At 48.2% G+C, this 26,728-nt stretch overlaps 1 protein-coding gene across 2 annotated transcripts; it reads left to right on the top strand.

Moving 5' to 3' along the window:
- The first annotated feature begins 17,117 nt into the window (after positions 1-17,117).
- Insig1 (insulin induced gene 1) lies at positions 17,118-26,271 on the top strand. 2 transcript variants are annotated; one of them, XM_038319448.2, is made up of 5 exons: positions 17,123-17,562; positions 19,412-19,536; positions 20,398-20,564; positions 21,043-21,142; positions 24,381-26,271. In XM_038319448.2, the coding sequence occupies exons 1-5, from the start codon at positions 17,211-17,213 to the stop codon at positions 24,408-24,410; spliced, it is 774 nt and encodes a 257-aa protein (XP_038175376.1). In that variant the 5' UTR covers positions 17,123-17,210; the 3' UTR covers positions 24,411-26,271. The 2 variants fall into 2 exon arrangements, with proteins under 2 accessions (XP_038175378.1, XP_038175376.1); XM_038319450.1 differs by lacking the exons at positions 19,412-19,536; positions 20,398-20,564; positions 24,381-26,271 and having other exon boundaries at positions 17,118-17,562; positions 21,043-21,125.
- The last annotated feature ends 457 nt before the right edge of the window (positions 26,272-26,728 follow it).

The following is a 26,728-nucleotide window of genomic DNA, read 5'->3' as shown; positions in this document are numbered from 1 at the left end:
ACATGGTGGCTCACAACCATATATAACTCTACTTCCAGCAGATCCAATACCTTCTGGCCTTGTCTTCTCTAGGCACCAGGCACACACATACCTGCGGGGAAGATATTCATAAAAATAAAAATTAAATTCATATTTTTTAAATAAAATGATAAAGGAGTATGAGATTTTTCTGTTTTGTTTTTCTTTTGCCTTTCTTGTGGTGGTAGAGATAGAAGCCAGGACCTCTTACATGCTAGGTAAATCGTGGAGCCACAGCCCAACCAGAAACTTGTCTTTTTATTTTTTCTATCATATGTATGAGTATTTTGCCTGTATATATGTCAGTGCGCCACATTTATGCCTGTTGACCTAGGAATCAGAGAGGGTGTTGGAGCCCCTGGAGCTGAACTAGAGATGACTATAAGCTACCATGTGGGTGCTGAGAACCAAACTCAGGTCCTCTAGAAGAACAGCCAATTCTCTTAACCACTGAGCCATCACCCCAGCCCCCAAAACTTGGCATCTTTAATAAACGCCTCTAGCCAAACAGAAGGTAAAGCTTCTAAGAGGTCACAGCACAGACAAACCCCTGGGAGCTACTAAATCATGGGTTTGAAGAGCTCTTGGTAGTTCTGAGCTTTGGCAGCCTTGGAACCTCCAGAGACACTGACCAGCAGGCCCAGGACAGCAGCTAGGGACAGGCATCCATGTTCTGCACACTGAAGCACTCCTCTGTCCCCTGTTGGGAACACATTCTTCTAGTGTTTGATTATTAAATTCTCAGCAGTGGACTCAGTGTGGAGCCAGGCAACATTTCAGAGCTGTCCGTTACACACTTGTTGTATCTCAACACATGTCGCTGATAATAAAACGTGTCCACACAAAATGACTTCTCCTTGATGTTGTAACTAACAGTTCACTGCTGAGCAGAGCAACCCCAATCTTTACCCAGGAGACAGCTACTGTTTCCTTGGGGGCAAAACCAGTGCCAATGAGAACAGATGCCAAGTGATGGCTAAGAGAAAGGACGTCAGCAAAGCCCACACACAGAAATGGGTATTTGACAGGGAAATATTTACCTTAGGCTTTCCTAAGCCAGGAGCCTGGTTTTGGATCAGTCTAGATCCTGAGTCAGAGTCACCAGCAGAGGGCTATTAAAATGCAGACCGTAGGGCTGCCTTAGCCCCAGGATTCAGGAATGGAGCTTGACAGGGGTTTACTGGCTGGATACCCCACTCAGAAGCCCACAAACCTAGACTCTAGTTTGGAAGAGACTGCCTTTTGGGGGTCTTTACAAATCATCTAATCCTGGGGTGGATCAGTACAAGATGACTTCATGGTGTAGTCGACACAGTCAACACAGTCCTAGTTCCTGGTTGCTCCCAGAAAGTACTTCAGAGAGAAGTGGTAATGCTTAATATCTTCAATTTGACAGGACCTAGAATCACCCAAGGGAAATTTCCAGGCATGTCTGTGAGGGAGTTTCTAGATGGGGTTCCCTGAGGTAAGAAGAGCCACCCTAAATGTGGACAATCCTGTGCCTGGGGTCCTTGGGGTCCTGGATTGAACAAAGGGGGAAAGTATGCTGAGCTCTACTGTTCTGCTTCCTGACCATGGGTGCCCCACACGCAGGCTGCCATGCCTCCCCTCTTAGGCTGGACTGCACCCCCAACTGTGATGCAAAGCAAGCCCTCCTTCCCATAATCTGCTTTTGTTGGGTGTTTTGCCACAGCAACAAGACACATGGCCCTTGCAGAAGACACAGAACAGCACCTTTGACATCAGGCTTCTCTTTCTTCCATTAAAAGAACTGGTACTGAGAAGAAAAGTAAGATCTGTCTCCTCTTCTCAGAGGTCCTTCCAGTCTGTCCCATGCAGTTTCAGTGTGTCCTCGCTGGAACACTCTATTTGTCTACAGTGGTGAGCTGGGAAGACTCAGCCAATCAGGGAGCCCTTCACCCCTCACCACCCCAAGCAAAGGGCTGCCAGCAGATGAGTGGCAGTGAGCTTGGGCTAAAGGGTTCATTGTTCCACGTGTAACTAATTTTTCCAGCCTTGCTGGGTGGCGCCCAGGTGAGCAGACACCTGGCCAGCCCCCAGGTTCCCTGAGCCTATCCACTTTCAATTCGAGGTGGTTCTGTGCACCTTGTGCTGTCACATGGCAGCCACGCCCCCAGACTACTAATGGGCCTCGCCTCTGCCCTCTGGTCAGAAAATAATGATGGCCTTGAGTATGGGCAGGGAGGCCAGCCTCTTTTCAGACTCTTCACGCTAGAAACATTACACCTACTTCCTTATCTAAGCAGGAAATCAGTCCAAATTATAACTCCCAAGATTCTATTTACTGCAAAGACGAAATTCATCACATAGATTAAATTGTTATTCAGCAAAATTTAAGACATAGCAAAAGCAAAGTAAATGTAACGCTAATGAAGTGTTCTGACCTTGTTTATTAACAGCACTGGCATGTTTGAAAACTGCTACTAGATACTGAAAACTGCAAAAAGGTTAAAGCACAGCATAAGTGGTTTTATTGTTTCTGATGCTAGGGATGGACCAGGGCCCCCATGTGCTAAGCAAGCCATGCCCTCCTGCTGAGCTGCACCCCCCCAGCCCTAGCTTCCATGGTTTTATATCAGTTCTTGCTAGAAATATAAATTAGATAGGGTGGGAGAAATAGCTCCATGGTTAAGAATATTCATTGGTCTTGCAGAGGAGCCAGAATCAACATGGTGGCTTACATCCACAAGTCCAGCTCCAGGGGGTCTGATGCCATCTTTTGGCCTCCAAGGACACCAGGCATGCATGTGGTATAAATTATATATATGGGCAAAACCATCATACAGATGAAATAAAATAAATATTAAAACATTTTAAATAAATTAGAGAACGCAGGAAATCACTGTGAATGAAAAGCAGAATAAGAACCATCTGTCTCCCAGCAGCTAAGGGAAGATGGTGGCGAAGACAAGAGTTACTAGTTATGCCTTGCCCACATGTGGGGCTCTGATTGAGAGATAGAGACCGATAAGGAGTAAAGGGTTTCCCCACACTCAACTGTGTAATTAGAGTCTTTATCTGAAATCAGACTAAAGAAAAAATAACAGATCCACATAAAACCTCACTGGTACAGGGTATCTCAGCTATGTTTATGATACTAGATTGTATGAAAGAGTCAATGAATGTCCAAGGAAGTACGACTGGGAAATCTGTAACACACACAACACACAGAGGCCAGTAAATATTCTGGAAGGATATCTGTATTATTATTATTATTATTTTCCTGGGGAGTTCAGAGACAGAACTCAAAGTACCGGTCACCAGACCTGTAATCCCAGCATTCCAGAGGCTGAGGCAGGATGATTGATAGAAGTTTGAGACTAGTCTGAACTAAAGTGAGACTCTATCTCAAAAAAAAAAAAAAAAAAAAAAACCAAAAAACCAAAACCAAAATCCAATAGTGACAATAGCCAAAGTCTGACCTTATTTTGGATATGAATTTGCATGAATAATGAGGCATGCAGAAAAAAAAAACAGTAGAAATGCTACTCAGTGGAATAGTTACAAAGATGCCAACCACGATCATGCCCCAAATTTAGGACCAGAGGCGATGTTCACGTGCTTGTCCTGACTCTTCTCCATTTTCTGACTACCTACAATGATATGATTCTTTTGCAGAACTAAAACCCAAAACTCCTGTAATGCAATCTCCTTCTCCCCTTCTTCCTCCTCCTTTTTGAGAAGGTGTCCCAGTAGCCCAGGCTGGCCTCTAGTTGGATGTGTAACTCTGCTCGACTCTCTTCTGCTTCCTCCTCCCTAGTGCTGAGATCAAAAGTGTATGACATTACACCTGGCTTAAGCCAATCTTTTTATCCCCCCTTTAAAAATGTGTTCGTTAGCTGGGCATAGTGATATACACTTTTAATTCCAACACCCAAGAGGCAGAGGCAGGTAGATCTCTGTGAGTTTGAATACAGCCTGGTCTACATAGTGAGTTCCAGGACAGCTAAAGTGAGACCCTATCTTGAAAAAGAAAAAAAAGGAAAAAATTGTTTTTTATGTAAATGATTGTCTACATGTATAAACGTGTATTATGTGCAAGTCTGGTACATGTGCAAGAAAAGAATTCGGATCCCCTGGGACTGGAGTTACAGGTGGTTGTAAGCTCTCTGGTTCAGGTGCTTGGGCCTAGACCATGGTCCTAGGCAAGAGCAGCAGGTGCTCCTGACTGATGAGCCAACTCTAGCTCCTCACTTGGTATTGTCAATCATGTGCTCTATGTTAGCAACAATGACACTGCCAGTGTGGTTTAAACTCTCATGATGGACAAATATGTTTTCTCTACTATAGAAGTTAGAAAATACAGTTTTCTACCCGAAGCTGGAGTTGTTTTGCTTAATACTCCCATGTCCTGGAGGTTACACCTGGTTCTCCCTATGATCTCCATCTTCTTTAAGCCAGACTGGCATGGACTAACTGGTGTCCCCCATAAGGGTAAGCTGAAGTCCAATCCCATGTGTGATGATTCAGATCTGAAATGTCACACAAGATCACAAGCTGAAGGCTTGGTCCCTGATATACTATGTACAGGAGTGGGGCTTCCGGGACACAACTAGATCTGTGTGAATCACTTCATTGAAGGGTTTATAATTTGATGGACACTTGGGTGGTGGCACTTAGTTGAAGAGAATGGGTCCTTGGGGGCTGTATTTTGTTCCCAGTCCCTTCTCTGTATTTCTTCCTGGATGCCATGAGGCCAGAGGCTTTACTCCCTACCACGCTACAGGCACAAAGCTATGGAGCTAGTTGAATATGGACTAAAATCAACAAGCAAAGCAACCCTTTCCTGCTTGTGATTGTTAACAGCTGTCGTCAACATGGTTGGCTTTGTAATCACTGGGAGACACACCTCTGGGTATGGCTGTGATGACATTGCCCCAGAGATTTAAATGGAGAGGGAAAGTCTGTCCTAACTCCCTAGAGATGGGTCCTATGAGCTGGGGAGTCCAAGCTGAATTAAAATGGGGAAAGGAGACAGCTAGATGAGCACTGGCATTCACTGTGGATATGATGTGTCCTGGGTCCCTGTACTGCTGCTGTCCCTTCCCCAACATGACAGCCTGGATCCTCCTAAACTATGGACCAAAATCAGGTCTTCCTTCTTTAGGCGGCCTCTTGCCAGGTTTCTCTCTGGCATTTTGTCACAGTGGCTAAAACCTGACAAATATCCTGATACCCGCAAAGTGACTTTATTAGTAGCTTGGGTATTTGAAGATACAGGGAGTTGAAATGAGGTAGCTGGATACTTGATCCAATGTGACTGTCTTTTTGAGAGGGGAAAGTTGAACAGAAAGGACACTATGTGTAAACACAGAAGGAAGGCATGGCAACAGAAAAGGCCAGGAGCAGTGGCTCTGCCAGAAACCCCAGAGGCAGGTGAGGCTAGAAGGACCCTCTCCCTGTGCCTCTGAGACACAAGGCCTTGCAGACCTATTGTGCCTATCGAGCCAAAGTCGTGGGTCTCAGACTGTCCTAATATTGTCAGGTGTCTCTGCTGCCCTAGGTCCAAACACCCAGAAAGCTACAGCTGTTGTGGTAGCATACCAGCCCCTTCAGCTGTCCTGCACCCCTGCAGCTTTCTGAATCCTCAGAAGCCTGTTTCCAAAGTTTCAGAGCACCTGAACAAAAGGTGACAGGCTCACCCAAGCATTAGATCTTTTTCTTGCTGGGAGAGGAACAAAAAGAGGTGTTTGTTCTGCTGGACCCTCCCAAGATACAAAATTCTCCTGGATCATTTAAAGAAAGACTCTTTAGTGGAGAGGCTGCCTGGAAAACACAGCCAGAACTGAGGAAACCAGCAGATGGTGAAACAGACAGGCAGGCAGCCTAAGAAAGCAATTCACATTGCTAGGGGGAAGGAACAAGGCTGGGCAAGCCTGGGCATCTTGAGGGCATCTCAGAGCTGAGCTAGCAGAGAGCTCACACCCATCCTCTCCCTTTTCTGCCAGCACTTCCCTCTGGCCACATGACATTTGCCTCCTGTAGCGGGATTCGGGGATATGGCCAGTTGGGGTAGACAAGAAGAGTGAAGGCAAGAGTACGTGAAGATGACCAGTATGGGTGAGGAGGGTTCTGTGGCCACTTAACGCAAGAGAAGTCAACAGGGCCAGCCACAGGTGCTGGAGAGCAAGAACCAAAGAAAATGCTGGCCGCGCGAGCCATTCAACTGTAAGCAGACGCTGGCCTTCAGTGTACAGAAACCAAAGGCACAAGGGAGTAAATATGGGAGGGTGGTGGGGTAAGGCCAGTGGATACCAGAAAGGAAGCTTTAAAAGAACAGGGCCCCAATGAAGGCCACCCTCCATTCCTTAGCCATGGTGTTTTGCTAAGGGTTGCTTAAGAGTTCTACTCATACCCTTTTCACCTGAGAAATTTTACCCCAGCTCAGTCTGGTGACTTGAATGAGAATGGTCCCCATAGGCTCATATGTTTAAATACTTGGTTCCCAGTAATGGAATTGTTTGGGAAGGTTTGGGGTTGTGGCCTTGTTAGAGGAGGTGTGTCACTGGGATGGGTTTTGAGGTTTCAAAAGTCCACACCATTTCCAGTTCTATCCACGCTCCCCCTTTTTCTCGTGCTTGTGGGTCAGATGTGAGCTGTCAGCTACTACACCAACACCGTGCCTGCCTCAATACTGCCATGCTCTGATGGTCATGGACTCATGACCTCTGAAACTGGAAGCCTCCAATAAACTGTGTTTTTTATAAGTTATCTTTGTCATGATGTCTTCACAATGGAAAAGCAACTAAGATGCCAAGGCAAATATTCTATAAAACAGGTATAGCAATCAAACGTGATGATAAATCACAGAGGCATTTCTTTTCACACAATTCTTTGGTATACATCTAATTTATTATCTCTTAAAGACAGAAGCAAATTTGCATACTAATGAGATGGATGTGCTTGTCTCTGTTTACATAAGGAATTGCCTCATGGCTAAATATTTGAAGCACAGGATGGAGACTATGTTTGGTGGTTTTCAGAGGTGAGTGAGGCTTGTGCGTGTTTGTGTGCAGTGTGTATGTATGTGCACGCCTACATATGTATGGGTGCATGTGATACACCTGTCCACAAAAACATATGGAAGCCAGACATTAATGTCAGGTTTTTTCCTCAGCCACTTTTCATCTTATATATTGAAACAGGGACTCTCACTTAAACCCTGAGGAGAACAATTCTGCTAACATAGCTGGCCAGCTTGCTCCAGGGATCCCTTGTCTCTGCCTCTCAGCATTGGAGTCCACCATGAGACCTGGCTCTTAGGGAGCATTGAGGTTTCCAACTTAGGTCCTTACTTTTACATAACAAGCACTTTACCCACTGAGCCATCTCCCCATCCCTGATTAATGTTTTTATTTTCTACAATTCAGTACTAAGAACTCTCCTCATAAATATATATAGTTCAAAAATGTCTAGGGTCATTTCAGAAATTGTTAGAAATTCTGCCCTAACTCCACCCCAGCAATCATTGATTATTTATAAATCCCCAATCAATTCAAACAGTAGTTTTAAAAATCAAACCATTGCATGATTAATAAAAGCTCAATGACAAATATCGGGGTTCAAACTGAAGACCAGAAAAGGAAAGCCGCCAGCCACTGGCTCTTACCTTGACCTTAGTCTGAAAATGGTGACCCTGCTTCCAGGAAACCTCAGAATGAGACTGTGCCTGAAAACTGTCTTCTCCCATTTTATAATCTTTTCTAGTTCTGAAATTAAGGCCGTGCACCACTACCACCTGGTTTCTATAGTAAGCTAGTGTGGCTACTGGGATTAAAGGTGCATGTCACTACTGCCTGGTCTGTAAGGTTGGCCAGTATGGGTGTTTTACTTTTCTGATCCTCAGGCAAGTCTTATTTATTAAAATGCAAATGAAATGCCACTACATCAAACAATTCAACCCAAATATGCATCACTTTAATAAACACTGAGGGATGATGGTAAGAAAATCTTAAGTTTTGTTATAGTTCTAGAAGAGTAAAGAGTTTTGTATGTACGGAAAAAACACTGCAAGTCACAACATACTGGAGTCTGAGTTGAGAATTTCAGGCACTGTTCTTTGGAGCTGTGTGGTGTGGCGGCATGTACAATGAATACACAGGTGTCTGCACACCTTCCCACCATCACCCTAGTGGCCAATAGCCTCAAACATGCCCATATAGCAGCATACTCCCCACATCCTCCCTCAGCCCTTCTGTTCCCAGCCTTGCGCACTCTTGCAGATTGACTCTGACATTGAGAGCATCACTGCCCACCCACACTAGGGCAGGCGGCCTCCATTCTTTCTGCCTCCTTGAGAAGGCTCAGACCTCAGTTCCACAGTGATCCATCTTCTATCTTGCACAGTCTGCATCTGCATTCTGTATGGCTAACGTCCATCACTGCCCCCGCCCCTCAGGGCTCCATCTCTAGACCCTCTGTCCCACTGTGAGCCTGAAGAACAGGATGTGGTCTTTCTGCTCTCCTTCCTAGACACGGGACCGACATACACAATGACTGCCTGTGTTATTGTAAGACTCCTCTGCCCTACTAGGAAACTGACAGACTAGATGGAGCCACACACTCCAGAGTCCTTCTGAGTTCTTATAGTCATTGTTCTCTGTGCAGCCCTGAGTACACTCTGAAGGTCTGGTTCTGAGAATGGTGTGTCCTGGCCACACCCTGTCTCTCAACCAAGTGGAAACAAGGACCTGTGTCTACCCCTATGGCTATGCACCAGGAGAGCCTACTGGCGATCAGACACTCTGGGTCTGGTAACTCGTTCCTGTGGGGTGTGACAGCTTACCAGTCCATGACCTTCACCTTGGGGAATGGGTGGAAGGTTTGTAACCACTCCCATATTTTACACAGCTCCAGAGCAAGACTACCTCATGCTACCAGACAAGCTCCTTCACGCTGCCCACATATACCTCTCCATTTCCAACCAGGTTGACTCTACACTGAAGAGTCTCCTAGCCGGGCGGTGGTGGCGCACGCCTTTAATCCCAGCACTTGGGAGGCAGAGGCAGGAGGATCTCTGTGAGTTCGAGACCAGCCTGGTCTACAAGAGCTAGCTCCAGGACAGGCTCTAAAGCTGCAGAGAAACCCTGTCTCGAAAAACCAAAAAAAAAAAAAAAAAAAAAAAAAGAGTCTCCTAGGCTTCAGTGAGGTAGAAAGGTTCTCAGTTTATACTGCCCCTCCTAATAGCAGCCACGCTCAGGGTTCAACATGCTTCTAGAAGAGACCCATGAGTGCTAATAGTCAGCAAACATGCAACCTGGGTCCCTCTCCTCAACCAGACAATGCCTCACAATCAGGAACTGTGATGACACAGGCCATGCAGGGAAAAGAACCACAGCCCGAGCCTGAACTTGTACTGCCATGAACAGCAGAAACCTATGGCTTACTTAAAATATCACCTGTCACTTTTGTGCTTCTCACTTACAGTCCATATCATCATAAAGCCATCGTGGCTCCCCAAGGGCATGGGAAGTGACTGTAGAATAGGAAGTATGCTGTTAATCTCAGGACTAAGTACTTAAGCAATGTGGAGCTTAAACATGACCTTGAGCCCATGGTATTGATTAGGGTGCATACTAGCTTATTCAAAGAGACAGAGACGGACAGAAGCCTGAGGAGGAGAGTGCAATCGCCTCAGAGAGAAAGAAGGGAGGATGGGGTGCCCCGGGGTTCAGCTGGTTGCTTGGTATGCTTGTAACTACACACATGCCAGTATATTCCCTATGGTCCAGACATAGGCCTGGACATCATCTGACCACAGCAAGGAAGGGCACTAGCTAAACCACCATCAGTGGAAATGGGTGGATGAGAATGATTTGGGGACACCATCCCCCATAATACTGCCATACTCCCTGGCATAATAGCCAGGCTCCATCCTGGCTTGTTTTCCAGCTTCATCTTCTTGTTCATGAGTCCTTGGAGTCTCATACACCAGACGATACCTTCTGCCTAGCTTGGCTTCCCTGGCTCCTCTGTCCACATGTGGGCTGGAGCCTCCTATCTAAGTATCTGAAGGACCCTTTCCCTCTCTCCCTTTTTTACGTGGTTAGGGTTAAACTCAGAGCCTTGTGCATGCCAAGCTGGGGCTCTGCTACCATTCACTATATTCCATCTCTTTTTTTCCCCTTAAGACTGTGTTGTCCAGGATAGCCTAGAACTTGGTAATTCTCCAGCCTTTGAAGTGGGATGACAGGCCTGAGCCACCATTCTGGCTTTGAATTTCCAGAGCTCTTGGTTTGGGCTTCTACAGGAGCCAATGTGCTGGAATCTGTCTTCAGGTTGGATCTGGCAGATATACAGCCCCTGGAGCTGGGTCCTGACACACAGCCTGTGAAGTATGGCCTGGGTGGCAAAGAGACTCTAGATGTAGCTATGTCAAAGTCCTTGAAAAGAGGTAGTGATGGTGTCTTCTGATTCACCTCATCACCTCCCAAAGGTTCCACCTCCTGATGCCTCATGTTGAAAATGAGGCATTTCCAGCCGTGGACTTAAAGAACATACACACATATGGCTGGCTTCTCTAGATAATTCCGATGTAAATAAAATGTCCTAGGACGTGAGAGGGTGGCAGGAGGAAAGTCAGAGACACAATCAATAGTCAGCGGGAGAGGAGGAGGAGGCCTTGAGCTAAGGGAAGCAGGTGGTCTCCAGGAGTCAGGAAAGGCAGAAACAGATCCTACCAGAGGGGATGCAGCCCCTTTCACACTCCAGACCTCTGGGATGATAAACTCATATTGCTATGAGTTACTATGCTCCAGCTCACTTATCACGGCAGCCACAGGGGATTCACACCTGGAGTGTGTGAGCTGACATCTGGCTACCTCTGTGTCCCTGACTGAGCTATGGGCATGGAAGGAAAGGAGTGTGAGAGAGACAGGGAAGAGGAAGTGGAGTGGGGATGGAGAAAGGGAAGAGGAGGAGACATGGGAGTGGAGAGAAGGAATAGAGGGAGAAGTAGGGAGTGAAGGGAGAAGGGCTGGGGAGGGGGAAGAGGAGAAAGAGGAGATGGGGAAGGCGGAGGACCTGGAGGTGTTGAGGGAGGAAGGTGCTATGGGGTAAGGAAGGGCAGGGGTCAGCCAAGGCAAACCCCACTGGGAGAGCATTGCATTCACCGCTCTACAGAGATGATCTGCTCTCTTCCCACCTGGGCTCCTCTGGGAGCCTGAGGAGGTTAGGACAGACAATTCAGCCTTTCCTTGGGGGCCTGGGGACCAACAGAAAGCACCAGTGTGTCTGTAGCATGGGCTGCAACCCCAAGCCTTTCTCCATACTTCCTTGCTGCCCCAGCCCTACCCCAACAGAAACTCAGCCCTGGCCAGAATTTGGAGAGTATGGAGTCCATGACCCCTCTAAAGCTGGGGGAGGCTGCTGCTGGCGTCTATATCGACCTGGTTCCCCATCTCCTCTATGGGTAGCCTTACATTGATCGGGGCCTGTCCTGCTCCCAGTGACCTCATCTTTTAACTTTTTGCATCTGCAGTGACTTATTTCCAAACAATGGCATATTCTGAGGGTCCAGAGAGGACATAGGTTAGAAGACACACTACTACCCAGCACCCCACCTATCACCCCAAGTCCCTATCTTCATCCCTGTTACTTTGGCCACCTCCATTTTCCAAACCTGTTGTGAGCCTTTGCCAGCCACACTGGCCTACAGAAGCCTTAGTCATCCAGGCCTTGCCCTCCTGGGTGCCGTGCTGTCCAGCAGTCCAGCACCTGGTCATCAAGCCATTCTGGACTTTGCCCATATCTCCAGCATCTCCCAATGATGCACTCATCCTCAGCTTTTACCCCCACCTGGCTGGGCTATTCACCAGCCACCTACCCAGGACCAGAGGTGTCTGTTAGCTTCCTGGTTTTCTAAGGGCAGCTGCACAGGCCCAGCTGCCAGAGGGCAGAGCAAAACAGCCTCACCTGCTTGTGCTAAAGTCCCATGTCACCAAACCGAAACTAAGCTGTTATCCGCCTTCCAAGAAATCAGGAGGCAACGGCCAAGTTCTCCAAACAGACCCTCCTGTAAGTCCCCTGCCTTAAGCCTTACACCAGCTAATCCTTGCAGAAAGCTGAAGGAAGCAGTGAGGTGTTAAGCAACCCCATGCCATTTTTGCTGGTTTCAGGCTGGCTGTCTATAAAGCCAGCCTCCTCTGCCCCAGCTGTGCTATCCCAGCATTTCTACTCTATGGGATCAAGTGGTGCCGGTTCCAGAATCAAAGGCAGAGGCAAGTAAGACCAAGGAAGTGGACAAAAATCCCTGCATGCCTGGGGCTTGTATCTAACTCCATGTGGTTCCTCTCCTCTCTGGACACCTGTCCTCCCAGTCTGGGGGCCTCTTCTAAACTGCCTTCTGCTTCTCCCTCCACCTCCCAGAACTTGGGGGGAAGACCCCATCAATCACCAGGCCCCAATCCTGCCTCCCTGGGTCCCATTTTTCTGCCTTTTCTCTGCCAGCAAAAACCCCAGAAGCCCTTATGCTGATCTACAGAGTCACACACAGAGTCACCACACCTTGCAAGTCAGTGGCACTGCTATCACAGATCTCACCAAGTCTTCAACCCTAAGAGAGCAGCTCCCCACGCCCACCTTCCCACCCCGAATCCCAATCTGCCCTCCCCCACCATCGCCCTTCCTCCCTGTTTAGTGTATGAATACTGTCCATCACTCTACACTAGAGACCAAAGGTACTATTCCACTGAGTCTAGGTTAGAGAACCAGTGAGTCCATGGGATTAATTATAGGTGTGTGGGCTACACAAAGCCATCACCAAAGGGCTCACTGCAGGCTGGAAAGATGGCTTGGTGGGTAAAGGTGCTTGCCTGACCCCAAGACTGATAATTTGAGTCCAGTCCACAGGACCCACATTGTAGAAGTAGTGAACCCACTCCCAAAAGTTATCCTGACATCCACACACACTAACGCGCGCACACACACACACACAAAGCCTTTTGTTGTTGCTGCTGTCTTTTACAGCCTACTCCAGCATGATTGCGCTCTCACAGAATCTGCATGTCTGGAGCTCTCTGGAGCTCCCTGCCTGCAGGCTTTGCTGGCATCCCTGTCTCCTCTCCCCAGCGATTGTTTATAGCTCAGATAACCTCCATGAGGGCTCTCATGAATTCCTAAGCCTCTTGAGCTTTCTGATCCTGTCCCCCACCAACACACACAAGCTAGAGTTTCCCATTTGAGGGCATAGCTACACAAGAGCCCTCCCCCCTTGAAAAATCATTGATTCCCTTGAGGGAAGACTTGCCCCCATCCATTGTCCGTCCCCAGCGGACTCAGTGCCTACAGTCAACCAGCTTATGTCCCACAGCTACTGGACTTGCTCTCTCTTCCCTCCAGCTCCATTTCCTATGCCCACCTCTTCACAGCCAAACCCTTCAAGAGAGGTACATACTTGTGAGATCATTGTCACCCTCCCTTACCCAGTCCTCCCCTGGGATCCTCACCCAGACTGGCCCCTCATGATGTTCTGATGAGACTGCAGAGTGGTGTGGCTGCCTTAGAAAACGGTTTCCTGTGAGACCCTGTAATTTCACCAAGAGAACTGAAAGTATACACACAGAGCTATGCATGTGTCTTTACTGCAGTATCATTCATAACCGCCAAAAATATCCAACCAGGGAAAGGTCAAAGTGAAGTGCAGCTGCACAATGGAATATTAGCCATAAAGAGACAGTGCAGTGCTGTGCTACAATACGGATCAATCTTGAAAACATTATGCTGAAAGAGAACCACCAAAGACCACACAGTGAATATCATGTTCACAAGAGTGACTGGAACAGGAAGTCCATAGAGGCAGACAGCAGCTTCGTGGTGGTTTGAGGCTAGGGAAGGTTGAAGGGGTAGCAGTGACCTAGGGCAGCCTATGCACCTTCTGAGTACGGGAACTCAGTGAGGGCCTGGAGTGAGGAAGCTGTGCATTATGTCAGTGAAGTTTCAAACATGGTACCAAAGTCACACTCTGAAGAAGCTCGCTGTCACTTGGTCACAGGTTCTGCTGTGTGTGAATGACTCCAGTAGGACTCAGAAGGCAGTACAGAGGCTTGCAAAATGGCTCAGTGGGTAAAGGCCTGCATTCTAATTTCTGGGACCCACACAAAAGGAGAAAAGCAACTGCCACAGGTTGTCCTCTGACCTCTGGCCACATCCCCCGCCCCCACAATAAATGTTTAGAAATAAAAAAGGGGGCTGGAGAGATGACTCGGTGGTTCCCAGCATCCACATGGTGGCTCACAACCATCTATAATCCTAGTTCCAGGGATTCTAAACACTCTTCAGGTCTCTGTGAGCACCTGCATGCATGTGGAACACATACATACATACATACATACATACACATGCACACATTAAAAACAATAAACCTTTGAAAAATAAAAACTGAAAAAGCCACATATACTTCTGCATAGGAAAAAATATGTGGAAATACATAGTCTGAAATTCTTTTTGTTTGTTTGTTTGAGACAGGGTTTCTCTGTGTAACAGTCCTAGTTGTCCTGGAACTAGTTCTTGTAGACCAGGCTGGCCTTGAACTCACAGATCTGCCTCCCTCTGCCTCCCAAGTGCTGGGATTAAAGGCATACACCACCCCCCGCCCCCGCCAGGCCTAGTATGAAATCTTAACAGCAGTTTTTGCTCTGTGGAGGGTGGTGGGCTGAAAGTTGATGTGCATGAAGACCACAGATGGATTCAAAAGTCATCCTCAATTGCTCTCCACCTTTTTTAAGACAGGGTTTCTCTCTGACCTCAGAGCTCACTTTTTGGCTACACCACTGAGACACCAAGGTCCAAGGGTCCTCTATGTCTCTAGCACTGAGATTACCCACATGTGCTCTTGCATGTGTGGCCCTTTATGTGGGTTTGGGGGGGGGGGTCATACTCTGGTTTGTATTCTTGTACAGCAAGCGCTTTACTGACTGGGTTGTTACCTCAGCTCCAGACATGATTATATTTTCCGAATAGCCAACATGGAACATGGGATAAGCTTGCATTAAAGTAGCCGATATATCTCCTTATCTACTCCATTTTAAGCCAGAGTGATTATTGCTATTATCCCAGAAAGAATGTAGGGATACAAAGGGAGTGGCTGGCTCACCTTGCCTGCGTGGTCTCCAGGCGAGTCCCCAGTAGCTGGGAGCTCTACAATCAGTACGTCTGTAATGATTAACATGAAGTGCATGTTAATATGGTAACATGGTACAGTGGTGCACCCAGGAGCTCTGTTTCAAAAGCATCTCCCTAGCAACCCCACTCATCCTCAGGGCCAAAGAGGGGGCCCCTGATCATCCATTTTCAGTATGCATAGAGAAACTAGCAGGCCTCAGAATAACTGGCTATCACTTTTGGCAATCAGGCTGCATCTCCAAGAGCCTTAGTTCAAACTCTCCTCTACTATCACCCTATGGAAGCTTCATTCCCTGAATGTGAGGGTAAATTGCTCATAAGCCCATAGAGCCTGTGGCAGTCTCCACAGAACCAGAGCACAGGGTGGGTATCCTTCATGGTCCACAGGACACCTTGGTCTGTGTGCCACAACAGCCATCAAGGTTTAGGACCATGGCTTGTTTTGTCCCAGTGCAGATGAGATGCCAAGCAGCAGGTTAGGCTGGGTGAGTACTGACTTGGGTAAGCAGACGAGGCAACGAAGCTAATAGGTGGTAACAAAGCAACTGTTTGAAGACATCACTAGGCCCTTTCCACTCCAGAGGCAAGCAACCCAGAAATGCACAAAATACTAGAAGCTCCAGGCTTGCCCATAGGAACTATAACAACAGCAAGGATCCTTGGAGGGATGCGGGGGAAGAACCCTTGGAGAAATCCATAAGGACAAGCAAAAATGGACTGAGAAAAAGGGACTGGAATACAACTCAGGACCCACAAGTCAGATGCATGGTACTGGGGTGTGGGTGAAGGGTCTGAGCTGCAGCCTGTCCCATCATGCCAGCTTCCTGCAAGTGACTGACGTGACTGTTCCTTAGGGCCAAGTTTCCTGTGAGTGATGTGTCTGTTCCTTAGGGGCAAAGGTGTATGTATTTACACAGGTGCAGCTTTCTCAACATGTAAGGACTACAGCCGATAATGGCTGGTAAAGGCGGCACCTGCCACATCCCACGGTAGAGACTCACAGTCACTAACTTCTAGCCACTGAAGGTAGGCAGCCCCTCCTTTTTGCTTTTGAGGGGACTCCGTACAATACTGATGCCCCCCACCCCCACCGTGTGTGTGCACGCACGTGCCCGTGCAACCTTCACAAGCTTGCAATGGCCAGAATGTGCAAAAAAGCCAAGACCCAAATTGCAACATGCCTTAGTCAAAACTGCTTCCAGTTCTTTTGAACAAGGCATAGAACGGCCAATATGGCTTAGAGGGGAATGGACGGGTTGTGAGTGAGGAAGGCGGCCAAGCCACCCACACCGGCGCTGCGTCACGCTGGGAAACTGACCTCCCGCAGGAACTTTGAGAAACAGCCTGCTAGGGAGGTTGGCTTTGTTTTACTCTCTTGCCACCACACGTCTTACCTAAGGTCACACGGTGCCCTTTCAGGCCTGGTCACAAGCCCTGTGGCTTTAGTGGGTGGGGTCTTGGCTAGGGGCGCTCCGGACTGGGTTGTGAACCTACAGACCAACTGTCACCTGGCCAACGAGGTGCTCGGCCCTAAGGATCCAGCGTCTTCAGAGCACGAAGAGGGGTTTGCGCACGGACCCTGGGGAAGGCGAGGACCCGCGGGTGTCCGCATTCTTTCAGCAAACGAGGTCGGGCAGCGCACTGCAGGGCAGGGAAGGGCAGGGCAGGGCAGCGCGGGACCATATGACCCGCGTCCTGTCCGCCCAGGTGCCGACCCGTGCAGCGCGCACTCGCTCGAAGCGCGCGTGCCGGGCACCAGCCCCATCCCCCGGTGGCGTGTGCGCACGTCATATGGGCCGCCCTCCTCTTATTGGCTCGCGCCGCCTCACCAGACCCCGAGCGGACAGGCGCGCGGGCAGGGCGGAGCCGCTGGAAGACACGCCCCCCAGCGGGGCGCGCGGGTGGTCGATAGGCTGAGTGCAGTCACGTGACACCACCGGCGGCCCGCCTTATAAGCGGAACCCGCGCGGGGCCGCGGCCGCTCCTGGGCCGTCCGGGCGCGCTACGCGTGGTGTCGTGGCGTGCTCCTCCCACGGTGCGCCTGGCCGCCGATGCCCAGGTTGCACGACCACGTCTGGAGCTGCCCAAGCTCCGGCGCTGCGAGGCCGTACAGCCTCCCGCGAGGCATGATTGCGGCAGCTCGCTGTCCGCAGGGCCCCGGAGCCACAGAGCCCTCGCCCCGGGTCCAGCGAGCGGGAACGGCAGGATGCAGCGCGCGGCCTGGCAGCTGGCACCACGACCTGGTGCAGCGGAGCCTCGTGCTTTTCTCGTTCGGTGTGGTCCTGGCCCTGGTGCTCAACCTGCTGCAGATCCAGCGGAATGTCACGCTCTTCCCCGACGAGGTGATCGCCACCATCTTCTCCTCTGCCTGGTGGGTGCCCCCGTGCTGTGGCACGGCAGCCGGTGAGTGCCCTTTCCTGTTCTTGGAGTCGAGGGGTGGGGGGACGACGACACGTCAGCTGTTGTCACCCTGAGTACAAGAAAAGGGAGACGAGAGGGTTGGGAGCCCCAGACGCGGGCGAGAGACAGGCGGAAGTTGGAGGGACTAGTGATGGAGATGAGGTCAGGAGATAATTGGCAGTTTAAGTGGAGGAGTCGCAGCTGTCTCGCGGAGTCAGAAGCCAGGATTGGCCGCCTGGAGAACTGGTGAGGGCAGCACCATGCAGCCATTGGCTGCCTGAGCAAACGTGCTACCCCGCTGAATAACTGAAAACAAACCATCACGTGCGCTCAAGAGACTGTTGCCAGGGGACAGACTTCTCCATACTTCCTTCTGCTGATAGTGAGTGCCTTGTGGCTAGCAGCCAAGCCCTCTGGAACTCCAGTAGACTTGGGACAGTAATAAAGGAGGAACCTTTGGGCCTAAGCACACCTATGGTGTCACCTCTCAGGCCCAACGAAACTTGTGGCAGTGAGAGAGTCGACCCCCCCCCCCATCATTTTGCTGGTTTTACAAAAAACAAAAAAGTTGACTGGTCACAGCCCAACAGTTCCCTGCATATCCGTCAATGCACAGCATTTATTCCAAAGACATCTGTCAGGTGTCTCTGTCCCGCCTTGCTTGTCTTTGGCCTGTGTGGGTGGGCAGTATAAACTCTGGTACACCTTTCCTCCGTACTGGAGAGACACACCTGCGTGCCTGTGACCGCAGGACAGCAGGAGCAGCTCCTGTCTGCTTTGAAGCCAGCTTTTATGGACTGCATGCCTAAGCTTTATGTGCTGGGCTTCGCTGCTGGGCTGTAGCTGAGTCATGGGTTGGATGTAATGTGCAGGGTACTTGATTCCCAAGGTTGCTCTGAGGCTCACCTGCAGCATTATGGGGTCAGCCTTGTGACAGCTGCGTGCTCGTGCCAGGAAGGTTGATGTAGCCATTGGGACAAAGTTGGCATCTTTGTTTTCAAAGCACTCTAGGTTTATGGCTGTAATGGTTGAACGTCTTGTTTATTTGGGACTGGGGGTGGCCTCATACATGTTAGGCAAATCATTTGTCACTGAACTGTTACCCCAGCACTTAAAAGTTCTTTGGGGCATAGGATGTAGATTTGAAATTCCATTCTTGGTACATGTGGAGCATAAAATTTGTAATGGAAGTTTTGAGCAATACTTGAGATGGTTTTTCTCCTCTCTGAATACGTGGCTGAACTTGCATCTTTCTCACTGCTGTCAAGGCCGAATGACTGCAGCTGAGATCTTGAACTTAGCTGCAACTCACACGTACCTTGTGTCCCTTGGGGGCTCTCCCACTTGTACTGCAGACACCCCTTTCCTGTTTTTTACTCTCTTGGTCTCTTCTGGAATATCCAGCTTGCCGCTGTCCTAGTGTTTAGGAGTCTGAGTCTGTGTTTGTGACAATCCCTAACTCAGAACCACAAAACTTCTTCCTTCTTTGCCCTCCACTTCACTTACATAACCCTCATTTCACACATGAGGAAACAAACAGGAGGAGGCCCAGCCATCCTAGGGCAGCCTGGGACTGGCAGCAGAGCTCTCCCTTCCTAGGGCCCTGCCCTCCCCATAGTATGCCACTTGTCCTACTGGGGCCAGGCATAGGCAAGAGAAAGTGGTGTGAAGTGGCCATGCCACAGCCTTTTCTTACAGGGTATTTTCAAAATAGTAAGTACTTTGTGCTGCAGGTGACAAATGGTCTAGGAAAAGAAGTGGTTTGGATCCTATTAATAATGACCACACAAGCGCTAATTTTAGCCAGTGTATTCTAATCCTGTTTTTGTTTTTTTTGTTTTTCTTCACATAGCTGTTGTCGGCCTACTGTACCCCTGTATTGACAGTCACCTTGGAGAACCTCACAAGTTCAAGAGAGAGTGGGCCAGCGTCATGCGCTGTATAGCGGTGTTCGTTGGCATAAACCACGCCAGTGCCGTATCCTCAGTTACTGTGACCGGGTGTTGATGTTCATTCCCTCATCCTTGTACTTTAGAGGAATTCTGAACTTCAGTTTCTAGGGCCTTTTACTCATCGTAGGACACTGGGGCTAACACCAGAAGTGGATGTACTCTGCCCTTAGTCACTGTGGCTCTCGGTGGATTTGATCCATCCTCCTTCTTAGCTTTTGCCCCACTGACATGCTTGTTTCTGCAATAGAGAATTAGTGAGAGCCTTGCTCCTGGTCTCTGTTATACAAGTCCAGGGCTGCTCAGGTAGACCCTGGGCTTCTAGTGCCCAAAGCTGACACACTCTCTCCATGCAGTGTGCTGTGTTTTTGTGCATTATACATTCTCTGTGAAAATGATTGATTTGATGGTAAATGCTTCAAATACTACATTTTTAGAGTAACTTGGAGTAAAAGATACTACGTTGTACACTGACGTCAGGGGCTCTTTCCTAACTCTGATAGTGCTGATTGGCAGGCGCTGAATAAACTGACTGACTTGCCCCTGCCCTTCAACCTGAGCTGGTCCAGAGACAACATGGGGTGGTGCCTGCTTGTGTCCACTCACTGAAAAGAAGGGGTGAGGCAGTAGAGACGACATCTTAGCAGAGCTTCATTGCTTGTGGCTCTCAGAACTTGACTATGAAAAGCCAGTGCTCTGGATGTGGTATTCCCTGGGGGTGGGTGTCTTAGGTTTGTTTATGCCATCCTGGAGGTAGGGGTTCAGCCTTGTTTATATGCCATCATTACCAGCAGCATGTTACTGTACAATGTGGCCTATGAGTTATTCTGGGGTTTAGTGTTTTCTTCTGATTAATTAGGAAACTTTTCCTTAACTTTTGGATCTCTAGAAATTGGATTTTGCCAATAATGTCCAGCTGTCCTTGACATTAGCAGCCCTGTCTTTGGGCCTGTGGTGGACGTTTGACCGCTCCCGAAGTGGCCTTGGGCTCGGGATCACCATCGCCTTCCTAGCTACGCTGATCACTCAGCTTCTTGTGTATAATGGTGTCTACCAGTAAGTGTGTTAAAATGTTGCTTTGCTTTGGTAATAACACCTACCTGTTAAGTGTAAACGTTTTGTATGTTATTTGGCTTTTTATGCAAAATAACTTGAAAATCTCAAAATGATTTTTCTTGGCACATATTAAAAACTCACTATCCAAGCCAGGTGGTGGTAGCACATGCCTTTAATCCCATCACTTGGTAATCCCAGCAGAGGCAGGTGGATCTCTGTGAGTTTGAGGCTTGCCTGGTCTACAAAGTGAGTTCCAGGACAGCCAAAACGATTACACAGAGAAACCCTGTCTCAGAAAAAACAAAAAACCCACTATTCATAACTTGGTGAGAAGAAGGTCTGGTGGCTGTAAAACATATCTTCCAGACACTGGCATTTGATGTTAACTGTAGCTCACAAATATCTCCTGCACCCACATCACGGGAGTCCTGGACCCCAGGCTGCCTGGGTAGCTAAGACTGTTTTGTTTTCTCCCCAGGTACACATCCCCAGATTTCCTCTATATTCGCTCCTGGCTCCCGTGTATATTTTTCTCAGGTGGCGTCACAGTGGGAAACATAGGACGGCAGTTAGCTATGGTGAGTACAGTGCTCAGTGTTCTCTGGACACTCGAGGCTTGTTAGCGTGGCAGGTATATTTGGTGTTGATGTTTGTCTCATTCAGATTCCTTAGCAACAGTTGATGAGGATAGTCTATGGTAAATAGAAAATGATACCTAGCTGGGTCTTCCTTAAGTTATGATGTCCAGACTTTTTTGTGCTTGTTCATGCTGGAAAGCAGCCAGAGCTTCAGGATGGCCCTGTGCCCTGCAGCTGCGGCCTGTGGTTTCTCTAAGTGCACACCCCTAAGCAGCCACAGTCAGCTGTTCTCTAGCATCTGTTGGCAAAATCAGTGGGTACAGGCGATGCTGGAGTTCCTTGTCTGTAGACAAACCAGCATGCACTCCCTATCAAAAGGTACCTGGACCCAGACACTGGGAAAGAATCATCCAGAGAGGCTCTAGAGCATGGCTTGACCACTGTGTAAAGGGGCCGTCTTTGGGGTACTATCCTCCTTGGGAGAGAAAACAGTGCCACCTCATTACATCCAGGGTCACTTCTGAGGCAGCTGGACAGCTGAGTGTAGAATCTTGTAGCAGGTCTCCTCACCAGACAGCAGTTGCCACTTTCATTTTAAAGATAATGTGGACATTTTAGTTCAAGAGGACTTTAACACATGGGCTTAAGTGTAGTGAACTTTACGGGAGGGTGACTAGAGAGAGCCGTTGCACACAGGGTTGAGCTCTGGGGCTTTCTGAGTGCTTATCTCAGTGTTTCGTGCTATTTTTAAACCGCCACCTGACACCCGCTCATGAGAAGCTGAAGTTGAAGGCCACTTGGATATCTCACAAAAATTCCAGTCCTTTCTAAGGGCTTGGACTAGAGGTGTCTTTCTCTTCTGTCCCTCTAATCCTCTCCAGATCACAGCCAGTCAGAAACAAACTGTCTCTTGTCCGTGATGGAAAGGTAGAAAGCTGTCCTCAGCGTTAGCAACCTTGTCAGAAGCCAGGCATGGTAGGACACACCTATATCCCCAATACCAGGAGGCTGAGGCCCCAAAATACCGAGATCCATATCACATGAAAACATGACGACACTTCTCTCCTGCTCGCTCCTGCAGTGTGCCCAGGTAGTTATCAGAGGAAGAAAGGCTTCCTAGTGTCTCGTGTTTTGAGATTTGTCCTCAGTCTGGCAGAGAATCCTTGGGCTTTTGAGCTGAGCTGACCTCAAGCAGGTTGACTAGTGTCAATCTGAAAGGTGTTTGGAGTTGTGACCTCTGAGGGGGTAATGTGTGTAGAGGCCAAGGCTCTCCCATCCTCTTCGGGAATCAGCATGCCTGGGAAGGAGCAGACACTTTGAAGTATGCCGCAGTCTAGACACCTAGAAATGACTGACACTAGAGGAACTGTCCTTCTAGGAACCTCTGCACCCTCCTGCTATTCATCAGTCCTCTTTGTTTTTGCCTGTAGTTCCCTTGAACATGAAACCCTGGGCACTCACAAGGAGAGCCATGCTCAGAAACTCAGCTTATAGCCTTAGAGCAGTTTCTTCCTTGTGGAGCTTTTGTTGTTTTTCCTATGTGCCCTTTGTCCTGGGTGTCTGAAAATACAGCAAGCTTATCATCATCAGCCTGTGTGTTTAGAGAAAATTCTTGTCATCATTTATAGAATTTGCAGTCGTTGCTGTTTGCTTTTATAAAGACTTTCCCTAGAAAGTCAAGTTTCAGATTGCAAGCAGCAGTTAAGTGTATGCCAGCTTCTTGTCCCCTCTCCCACAGACACCCTAACTGTGGAGCTTGCCTCCCTGCTGTTGGATTCAGTTTGTCTTTCCTGCTGTCTCCTGACACAGTTGAGTCACTGACTACTGGCCATGTCTGTTGTTACTTAGTGGAGCCCTCAAGCTATGAAGTAGAAGCTATAATCAATGTGTTTTAAATATGGGACTTGATGTTTGCACAAGTATGTGCAATTTGAGCCATGCTACTCACTAATATACTATATGGCCCTTTAACATAGCAAATGGATGTAAAAACTGATGTAAACAAACCAGGGTCCCAGGTGCAGTCTTCCATTTAGGATGCACTGCGTAGCTAGCCTTAGTGAGAAGCCAAGTGCCAGGGAGTCTCAGCCCATTGGTAGCTTCCTGAGTCTTTCGTCTTTCACATTAATACAGGCTTAGTCTCCTGAGGACTGTACATTCTAAAATTGTCTTTTGTTTGTAGAATCAGCAAATAGTATAATTTGGTGGTTTAACTTTCAACTGTTTATTAAGAATCTGACCTGGACCAGGTGTGGTGCACACTTTTAATCCCAGCCATTGAGAGGCAGAAACGTGAGTTCCAGACCAGCCTAAGCTACACTCAAAAATGGAGAAAGAAAATAACAGCAAAAATAAAGCAAGTTTGCTTACAGCCTTATTCATTTATTTATTTAGGTTTTTCAAGAGAGGGTTTCTCTGTGTGACAATCCTGGCTGTCCTGGAATGCGCCTTGTAGACCAGGCTGGCCTCGAACTCACAGAGATCCGCCTTTCTCTGCCTCCTGAGTGCTGAGATTAAAGGCATGTGCTGCCACCGCCCGGCAGAAGGCATGCCATACTCTGGGGTGGCTTCCCTCGGACCCCCATTTCTGCCTATCACTCATCGTTCCCAGGATCTTATTACGTATGGCTGCTGAATGTGGGAACACGGAGCAGAGCAGGAGGTCTCTGGGCTTCCAGAGGATGATGTGTGAATTGAGGTTTATCTCTCCTGCATTGGCAGCTTGTGTTTGCTCTGTCCAATGAGACACCGTCCTACACATAGTCAGTCCTGCAGGCCTGGCAATGACAATGATTCCCAGGCTTGAGCTGCTGCCAGGGCAGGTGTAGCAGAGGCCTTGGGTCTGATCAAGGCTCCAGCAGAAGCCACCTACCTTTTACACATTAAATCTGATTTAAAGTAGGGCCCTAATGGCACCGAGTCAGCTCTGAGGTGCACCTGTCCTACCTTGGCATGGGTGGCAGTGCTTTGATAGTGTTTCCTGTGGCTGGTGGCTTAGTCACTCACTTGTCATTGTCTGATTCTGCATAACGGACTTTATAGAAAGGGTGAGCAGCACCACTCTCTGAGGTTTGGATTGTCGGAACTTCATAGGTGAAGAGCTAAGTCTGCAGCCTTAGCAGCCTGAAAGGCGGTCGTGGCACTCAACCTGAGCTGCCTCATCCCCAGACAAGGAGATTGTATAAGCCCAACCATTTAAACATTCCACCACTGACTTTTCTTCTTCTTTTCCACATAGGGTGTTCCGGAAAAGCCTCATAGTGACTGAGCTTCAGGGCATGGTTCAGAGTGGAAGCAGGATGCGGAGACACTGGTCCTGGGTGTGATGAAGACTCTTTTTCCTCAATGTCCATTTAGACTGGACTGATGATGACAGATGACTCCTGAAGACGTGTTCACATGGTCTAGACTAGCAAATGGAGGCAAGACCACTCACCTAAGTCTTACCTTGCTCACCCACCCTCACGGCTGTCTGCACTGGAACATTCCATCCCAGGCTGTATGTGAGAGTGGGGTGGGGGGCCAGTTTCCTGAGTATTAGATTTCATTCATCATTCAAAGCAAGTTGCCATATTTCAAAGCCTTGAATCAAAATGAACTACCAATCTGCAGTTTTGTGTCAGTGCCCAAAGGAGGGAGGCTGATGGTGCTTAACAGACATGAAGTATGTGTAGTAAGAGTATTTATCCAGAGTTAAAATAGGGTTGTGTAAAAGGGAGCGGAGAGAAGAGCAGCAGTGAGTTGGAGGAAGATCATGCTCCCAGGAGGTCCCAGTGCAGCCACATCTCCAGGTCATGCTCAGGCAGGCGCTCACATGTGGGTCTCAACAGTGTGGGACTATGCTTTTCACTGCCAGGGGTTTGTAGACAATCTTGCTGAGAGCCAAGGGCAGCACAAAGTCATGATTCTGCACTGTGATGCTGGACTTTTCTCCTCAATTTAAATGGAGTTTTGTCCGCAGTTGGGACATCTAAGAGTGAGTAGCTGTCTGCGCTGTTTCAGTCGTAACGAGCCGAAATTGTTTCTGTCACTCCAAAGTGGAGAGGACTTTTCCACAGCCCTATGGACCTTGCAATCTGTGATTGCCTTGTAAAAGGTTGAGTGCGCACGTCACTGCATTAAACACGCGGTGTCCTGTATGCGTTGAATGGCATAGACCATGTGGGACCTAATTTGCAAGTATTGGGTCTTCGACTTCAAGTGCAATGTGTATGAAAACCAATCTGAGCCTTGTATTCTCTTAAATATTTATTTTTTTTTTTGGTTTTTTTTTTTGTTTTTTTTTTTTTTTTTTTTTTTTTTTTTTACCGCGTGAGCTGTTCCAGAGAAGGGTTCTCGGGTCATTTCAGAGGTGCGTGGAGGCGAGCTCAGCAATACTCGTGTCAGCGTGATGCTCCCTCAGTCACACCCTCCACTGCGCCCCAGTCCTCAGACATACTCCAGTTTTGTGAGTTTAGTCATTTTTACTTACAAATTTACCTTTTTTTTGTATTCTACAATGTAAGTGTTTTTGGTTTGTTTTAAATTCTGTGGAACTGACTCGATGACGCAGAAGTTGGTCCCCAGGCAGGACAGACACTTGGTGCCTGTGTGGACTTCCGGGTTTGGGTTCCTTCACATGCTGATGCTCATTGGGGTTTTGCTTAGTTTGTTTTGAGGAAAGTGTAGGGAGTAAACTGGTTTTCTGAAACTACTTTGGTTAAGAGTAAATGAGTTGTTCTGGACTTTGGAGCAATCCTTAAAATTTCCTGGAAATAAAAACAAATGGTTCTTCGAAGGCGTTCCTCAGCAAATACTTCAGTGTCTTAGGAAAACCAGAAGCTACTTGAAGGAAAGCGAGTGAACTTGGTGATGTACTTGATTGTATATGATTTTTTTCTCTTCAACTGGAAATAAATCTATTAGAAATAATGTAGCCAAAAAATGTGAATCCGAAGGATGTTTTTGCCAGTAGTTTATAGCAGGTACACTGAACCAAAGTGGTCGAATTTATAAAACTGGTAATTAGTCCAACCACACCCGCTGTCCCCGATCCAAACACCCAGCGAGGTTTGCGTCCGTGCTCAGTTTGCAGCATTGTGTTCTTTTGCATTTTTTTTTTTTTTACTTTTATTAAAGGTTCAAAACCAGCTGTTGCATTTCTGAGTTTTTCTTTCTGAGGAGGAGAATGGCACCTTGGTGTAGGGTGTTAGGATTCACGAGGAAAGGGTTTTTCAGTTTGATGGAGTTTTGACACAGTCTTTGGGAAGTGCCCTTTGAAGGTGTTTCCTATGTAGTAGGAGCTAAATGGAGCCAAAAGGAACCTGCCACTGCCCCACCCCTACTTGTAGGTAGAATGAAGCTGGGTCATCACAAGGCCATCACCTGCTCTCGCAAGCTATTGGTGACAGGGTTTAGGGTGGAATGATTGACTGTATGCAAAAAGCCATCTTTTGTCCTCCCTGTGCTGAAAGAATGCACATTACTTCCAGGGTAGTCCCACCATGCTTACCACAGCCTTGATTGTCTCCAGTTCGCAGCTTTCAGCACTGGTGACCTTGATGCTTTACTGAAGGTGGCTCAGCACATGGTAACACAGACACACAC

The sequence above is a fragment of the Arvicola amphibius genome, chromosome 2 (assembly GCF_903992535.2).
Source record: "Arvicola amphibius chromosome 2, mArvAmp1.2, whole genome shotgun sequence".
In the NCBI taxonomy this organism is placed as follows: domain Eukaryota; kingdom Metazoa; phylum Chordata; class Mammalia; order Rodentia; family Cricetidae; genus Arvicola; species Arvicola amphibius.
The sequence above is the reverse complement of the archived record's forward strand: the minus strand, read 5'-3'. Positions and strand labels throughout refer to the sequence as shown.

Bases quoted from the DNA above. Each gene is read 5' to 3' on its own strand.
- Insig1 (XM_038319448.2), top strand. From the start codon at position 17,211: ATGCCCAGGTTGCACGACCACGTCTGGAGCTGCCCAAGCTCCGGCGCT. The intron at 17,563-19,411 runs GTGAGTGCCCTT...TTCTTCACATAG, and splicing joins GTGCTGTGGCACGGCAGCCG to CTGTTGTCGGCCTACTGTAC. The intron at 19,537-20,397 runs GTATCCTCAGTT...TTGGATCTCTAG, and splicing joins GCATAAACCACGCCAGTGCC to AAATTGGATTTTGCCAATAA.